The sequence below is a fragment of the Arachis hypogaea genome, chromosome 5 (assembly GCF_003086295.3).
Source record: "Arachis hypogaea cultivar Tifrunner chromosome 5, arahy.Tifrunner.gnm2.J5K5, whole genome shotgun sequence".
Lineage (NCBI taxonomy): Eukaryota > Viridiplantae > Streptophyta > Magnoliopsida > Fabales > Fabaceae > Arachis > Arachis hypogaea.
This window is the reverse complement of record NC_092040.1, coordinates 13,251,921-13,258,602: the sequence shown is the minus strand read 5'-3', so window position 1 is coordinate 13,258,602 and position 6,682 is coordinate 13,251,921. Positions and strand designations below refer to the sequence as shown.

Below are 6,682 nucleotides of genomic sequence, written 5' to 3'. Positions count from 1 at the left end.
TCTATTTATAAATGTTGATATTGTAGAAGCTATATGTTCTTCTTCTTGAATATTAGTCTTCCTCTTAAAAAATACATTAATTCTTTGATCATCATTATTTTGTATAAAAATTTGAATATATATCTTGTAAAATATGTAAAAAAAAATTAGAAGGATAAATATTAAAATTTATAATATTTATTAATTTTTTATCAATTTATACAAATACAATAATATCAATACTTATTGAATATTTTAATAATTTTTATCGTATAAAAAATTAAATTAAATAAACAGTAATATATAAAATAATATTAAATTAAATAAATAAAAAATACCTACTTTTAGAATGAAAAACAAAACGGTAAACATAAAATAGGAATTGAATTTGAATATTCTAAGTTATGGTAAATTATTTGAATCAACTGAATTATTTTTTATTTTTTTAAAAATTACACTAAATTTTTTATAAAAAATTTGAAGGGTCATACCCCATCGTCTTAATTAAGCTCTGTCACTATTTTCAGTATACAAGTCTCGTCGAAAATTTTGATTTATAGGTAGTAGGATGCATATTTACACAATTACTATACATCATTTATCATCTAAACGAGTTCGGTTTGGAGTAAAAGAAAATTAAAAAGTTGTGAATTGAAAATGTAGGAACCAGGTTTAACTAAAATTTCATTTTATTTTATGGGTTTAACTAATCATTAATGAAAAATTTTAAATATTTTTATTTGATAAAAACAAAATAAATATATTAAAAACTTGAATTTTTTATATTTTTAATAAAAAAATTTCATTAATAATAAATTTATCATGTGTCTTAAAGCACATGTTAGCTAAATCTTTATTTTATTTATGAATAAAACATTTGATCGTCTATTTTTATTTTTTATTTTTTTGAAACCTTTGTGGGTTTCGATTTAATTAGTAGCGAGACTTCATTTGGCTGAGGCAGGTGCAACAAGATATGAGGCGAGCGATATTCATATGGGCCATTTGTTACGGTGTCATTCGAAGATGGAAAAATATTTGAAAATTTAATTTTGTCATGTCAGTGAAACCAAGAGTATAGTATATGTGAAAGTAACGGAAGATGCGGAGGATTTAAAGAAATGAGAGAATGCATGTGATTGTTAACAATAGTGACAAAATATTCCACACCAGCATAGAGTTTAGAGTTAGGACTTGGGAGCATTAACTACCGCACTTGCCGCCACGATCGGTGCAGCATTGACCCTCCGCCTCCATTCCCACATGCCATTCATATTCACTTCATTCACGTTCCGTCTGCTACTCAATCCACCACCTAATTATTATACCTATACACATCTATAATATAGTAATAAAATTGTTATTCACGAGTAGCTATAGTGCTTCACCGCAGATCTCAAGGGTTCATTTGGGTCCCTATCAAAATTTATTATCTTGCATGTGATGTTCCAACTCTTCGCGTCTATATCACCAACTCGCTACTCCTACTCATTATAATTACACGTGATCCTGTTTCTCTATTTTAAGCAGATGCATATGTTCTCTCTATATCTAAACCCTTATGATCAAAGCCTTTAATTTGTGAGAATTGATTGAGCCTTAGTTGAAGATCCCATCTTAGGTATTCAAATTTCAAGCAGTAACACCCTACCACCCGATCAGAATATAAGATCTTTAGCTGGATCCAGTTACATACGATGATAATGACAGAAGGCGGACCCCGAAAAAATAAATGAAAATGCTGGAACAGAGAAAACAGCAAGCATAATATAAAAAAGGCTGAACTTTTCTACACTATTTTTGCCTATATTATTTTTGTATCTTTTAGTAATAAAAACAAAAATATGTATTCCATATATACAGACTGTAAAATCCAAATAGTGTTTCTTTTATAAAAATTGGAATTTCTCACCACTAACATTCATTTCATATTCATATTATATATTAATAAAGTAACCAGTTGGCATGTACACTATATACAAATGAACTAAGTGCTCTATGAATAACGAACCTAATTTCCTAAACTTATCTTTACCACCAAGAATCCACCCGCATACTTTCATATCACAGCCTTCCTCAACGACAAGGCCAGGGAACCAGTATCTCTTAACTCGAGCCTTTCCTTTTCCATCACAAAGCATTTAAAATGGTAAGGAGTCCCAATCTCTTCCAGCTGTACAAGATACCCATCTCTTTCCACCTACCATACCCAACCCAACTAACTATAACTACCAAATTCCACCTTTAACCTTCTTATGTACACAGTCCGATCCTCGTCAAGAAAAGAATTTGTATTATTATGCTTTAAAACTCCTCCTTAAGAACATGATTTGATTAGTCCCAAATTGTACAAATTCCTTCTCACAAGGCTCCCAATAGAAAGCCACACAGCTCCACCAACTGTTTGATCCTCTCTCTCTTCCTTCTGATGCCATAGCAATGGCAACTCCTTCACTTCCAAATTGCTTAACCCGATTAATTGCCTAACAGATTCGATTATTTTTGGATCGGCTGTGTTTCCAATGGCGTCCGTCACATAGAACACATTTGTGGCCATGTTTCCTGCGGTGGATATCTCTGCCCTTGTCACATTCAGCGCATTCTCTCGGAAAATTCTCATCACCTCTGCTAGAAGCCCCTGTTTATCTTCTGCGCACAGCTCTAGTCGAACACCCTATAATCAAAACAAATTAACACTTGAGCAATCCTATCATATCAAAAGATTATAAAAATGTAACAAATTTGATTGAGAAGACAGGAGGGCATGCATACCTCAGATGCCCTTCTCTCAACTGCAGCCTTTAAGCATTGGATTACCCGTTGCCGCTCTGGTTCTGAACTAATTGGAGTGCCATCCTTATGTCTTATGTAAAACTCCTGAGATGACAATTTGAAAATTGCCGTTAATTAATTAAGCCCATAAAACAAGCAATAGAGTAAGTGAAAATATATATAGAATTTGATAGAAGGAAGTTGAATAACAGTAACTACCAGGTAGGCTTGGTCACCATTAGTGGTAATAGTTGCATGGAACACAACATATTCCATGTCTGTCAAGTTGCATACAAGATCGAATAATAACTTGATTCGATCCTTGCACTGGACATTCACAACCGAATAACCCCTTTCGGCCCAATTCTGAACAGTCACTAAAGGAGAATCAGAAGTAAACTTGAGAATGGGAGTTCTCTCATAATCACGGTCGGCAAACATCATTTGATGCAGCCTTCTTTCCGTGTGCATGACAGACAGAGCAACAGTGGTTTTGGCACTTCTAATGTCATTGTCTCCCTTCAAAATATTTCTCAACCTCACTTCAATCCTATTTATTTTCTGGGAGTCCTCAATGGTGGAACCAGAATCACAGTCTTTAACATAGATTAGGGATGCAATGCGTCCATTGTGAGTCCAAACTTTAGCCTCAACAACATCACATTGAAGATCAGCTAGCACTGCGAACACCTCCGATAGAAGGCCGACTCGGTCTGTACCGGTTAATTCCAAAGCAGTGAGACCGTTTGAGTGATTGGTTCTCTCATTGTGAATACTTCCCAATGACTGTCAAAGCATGCACATAAAGATTCAAACTTAGATGAAACAATACTAATAAATACACATTACTATGGTTGGGTAATGAATGAAAGAAAAATCAAGTGAGATTAATGTCAATAAATTAGAATATGTATAGTCGAAACGAAATACCTGTTCGATGTATTTTATAACGCTCTCATCTGTTAGCTTGTTTCCTTGTTGATCCGTTACATGAAAAACTGTCCAATATTGAATATATTCAGATGTTAGTGGATGAGGATTAATAATTATAATTATATCAGTTTAGGAAAAGAAAACAGAATCAAAATAGACAGAGTATGGTCTAGGTTACCATCCATGAACCACTTTCCATCAGAGGAAATATAGGCCTTTTTAATTGGAAGGTTCAAATCAGTGAGCACTTGCACTGCATCCAATAGTATACCATGCCTTCTGGCACTATCAACCTGTGAATTTCATCAACACAGAAAATTTTTTGTTATTATTTTTTTTTATTCCATGTTTATTAAGAAAAGAAATAGTGCCAAATGGGAAACATTTTGGGGCGGTGTAATTACCTTGACCAGAGTCGCTGTGGGACAGACAGCATTGTCAATGGCAACCCTGTTTCATGGGGAAAGGTCAAAGTCAGCGAAATTAATTTATTTTTCTTTTTCTATTTTCCGGATTTCTGTTCGGTGTCTGGAATCTGAATTAGAAGAGCGCATAGTTGAATTAAAAATACTATAAATGGGAACACAAGACATTCTGGAAGGAAAAAAGAGAAGGGCGGAAACGCGATAATGAAAAAGAAAAGTCAGAAAAATAATAAAGTAATGGCGGAGGACCAATCAAATTCAAAAGTCGGTGACAACTTGTAAAATAAAAATTGAAAATAGAAAATAATTTCTTTATTAATTCTTTGAAAATTCAAATCTATGCACGTTTTGTTACTATTCCGATTATGAATCTGAATCAAGGGTAGACAAGCAAGGAGAAACACACATTCTCCTCTTTCTAAAGAATTTCTTTAGATGGAAGGAAGTAATTAAGACGGTGAAGAAGATGAAGGATTTGACAGAAAAAAAAACACAAACCTGGGTGTGTTCATCCGTCTTAGAAGCTTTTCGTATTCGTTCGTACAAGCTGGCCACTCCATGGCTGATCTGTTGGGAGTGGAAACCTCGAAGGAGAAATGCGTTGTGATCCCAATTCCTAGCTTTTATATTTGCACAAATCCTTCGACTAAATCGCCGTTAAAAAACACAACTAACCAAATTCTGTTTGCTTCGCTGTGACTCCTCACTTCTCTCTCACTCTGCAACTCTCTCTCACTATTATATCCTCCCTCCCTCTGTCTCTCTTTCTCTTTCTCTCTCTACCCTCTTTCCAAGCGCCAAGCAAAGCACGCCCTTTTTTTTGGTAGACAAACCAAAGCACGCCTTGTTCTTAACTCTCGCTTCTTACACTACAAAGTCGTTCCCTTTAAATATATATAGCCGCTAATTAATATTTTAAAGATATTTTTCTCCTCACTTATTTTATTTGATTGCGTTTAGTTATAATAGCATACTAAGATAAAACACCGAAGATAAAATATAAAAGTTATTATTCTTATATTTTATTTAATAATAAATAATAAATTAGAATAAATTATAAAAATTTAATTTTTTTTTATTTTTTTATTTAAAAAAATTAAAATATATATAATTATAAAAAATTAATAAAAATAATTAATATTTTTTATTAGTATTTTTATATTTTTTATCAGAGCATAAAATATATTAATTTAATATCTTTTGATATAATTTTTTATTAATGTCTAATTTGTCAAATATAATTTTATATTTTTATATTTTTATTCAATATTTTATGCTCGTAAAATAATTAAAAATAGTGTTTAATTTAATAAAAAATTATTAATATTTTATTTTTTGGTTTTTGAATTAATATTAATTTATAAAAATAAATAATTTATATATATTTAAAATTTATGATAAAAAATAAATTAGATAAAGTTTAAACACTAATTCATAAGTACTATATTAATCTATTTTATTTACTATTTTGTTACCAACTAACATGGCAATCAATTAACAAGTGAAAAAAGATTAAGAGAAAAAAATTTAAGAAAATAATATTAATTAATTATTAAATATTATTTCTGAATTTTTTTTAACTTACCATCTAAGTTAAAATAATAATAAATTAAGTAAACTACCAAATTTAGATTTTCGAAGGTTTTGGGGCTTATGTAAAACGTGATTCGCAAGTTGTAATGGGAAAATTTTTCACAAAAATTGTGAAGTTAACAAAATTATTATGTTGTTAATTTGCTTTATTTCTATTAACATAAAGTGTTAGTGTCGTTCAAACTCAATTTTACTAAGTAAAAAAAAATCAATATTACTATCTCATTATTCACATCAATATTTTCTATTAATAAAAAACTTATTATCAAATGATTTTATCAAATTTTATGGAAGTTGGTCCAAGTAGTAAGAGGCTTAAACATGTTTGAAGGTGTAAGAAGTTATTTCTGTTAGAAGAGTAGAAGACACACTCGCTAGGACAAAATAAAGCGTGCGACTCGGGTTGGGTTCGAATTAACAGGGACAACTAAAATTTTCTTAAGGTATAAAATTAGGTAGTATTAAACTATTAATACCTGATATTTTTTAAGAGCAATGTTAGGGGATCAGCAACTTTTATTATTGGTAGCCATTAAATAGTCATTAATGATGATCTAATAGTGTGAGATTGGTGTAAGATTTCATCCAATGACTCACTGTACGCAGGGAAATAGGTTTAGCTCATGGAGCACTATGACATATTCATAAGGCGTGACTAATACCTGCCCCGCTGACCCAGACCCAGCCTTCTGTTCTTCAAGTTCCTATGCATCTCTACTTTTCCTGTTCCACATCACACCCAAGTAAAAAATAACTCCGTAATGTATTCCAACGTGTCCATGAATGAAGATGTCCACGTGTCTTTCGTGACTAATCATAGTGTTTAAGCACCCACCCTGGAAGACACGTGGGAGCCCCGAGATGTTAATTTGCTTGCCTTGTACTCAACAGGTAAATTTTAATACTTGATAGAGCTAGGTGGGGAGGTTAAGTCTTCGGTGGTCCCCAGAGAGTGGAGTAAAACTTGGTGATGAAGGGTG

General features: G+C 32.0%; 1 protein-coding gene across 1 annotated transcript; it reads right to left on the bottom strand.

Annotated features, from left to right (window-relative positions):
• Nucleotides 1–1,848: 1,848 nt before the first annotated feature.
• On the bottom strand, nucleotides 1,849–5,044 carry LOC112800868 (ACT domain-containing protein ACR8). The gene is made up of 7 exons (XM_025843285.3): nucleotides 4,608–5,044; nucleotides 4,089–4,134; nucleotides 3,863–3,977; nucleotides 3,682–3,749; nucleotides 2,971–3,537; nucleotides 2,752–2,856; nucleotides 1,849–2,653 (listed from the first exon to the last, which is right to left on the bottom strand). Exons 1-7 carry the CDS (start codon nucleotides 4,667–4,669, stop codon nucleotides 2,297–2,299), a joined length of 1,320 nt encoding a protein of 439 aa, XP_025699070.1. The 5' UTR covers nucleotides 4,670–5,044; the 3' UTR covers nucleotides 1,849–2,296.
• Between the last annotated feature and the right edge of the window lie 1,638 nt (nucleotides 5,045–6,682).

Bases quoted from the DNA above. Each gene is read 5' to 3' on its own strand.
- LOC112800868 (XM_025843285.3), bottom strand. From the start codon at position 4,669: ATGGAGTGGCCAGCTTGTACGAACGAATACGAAAAGCTTCTAAGACGG. The intron at 3,538-3,681 runs GTATTTCGTTTC...ATGCTTTGACAG, and splicing joins TTATAAAATACATCGAACAG to TCATTGGGAAGTATTCACAA. The intron at 2,857-2,970 runs GTAGTTACTGTT...TTGTCATCTCAG, and splicing joins ATGGTGACCAAGCCTACCTG to GAGTTTTACATAAGACATAA.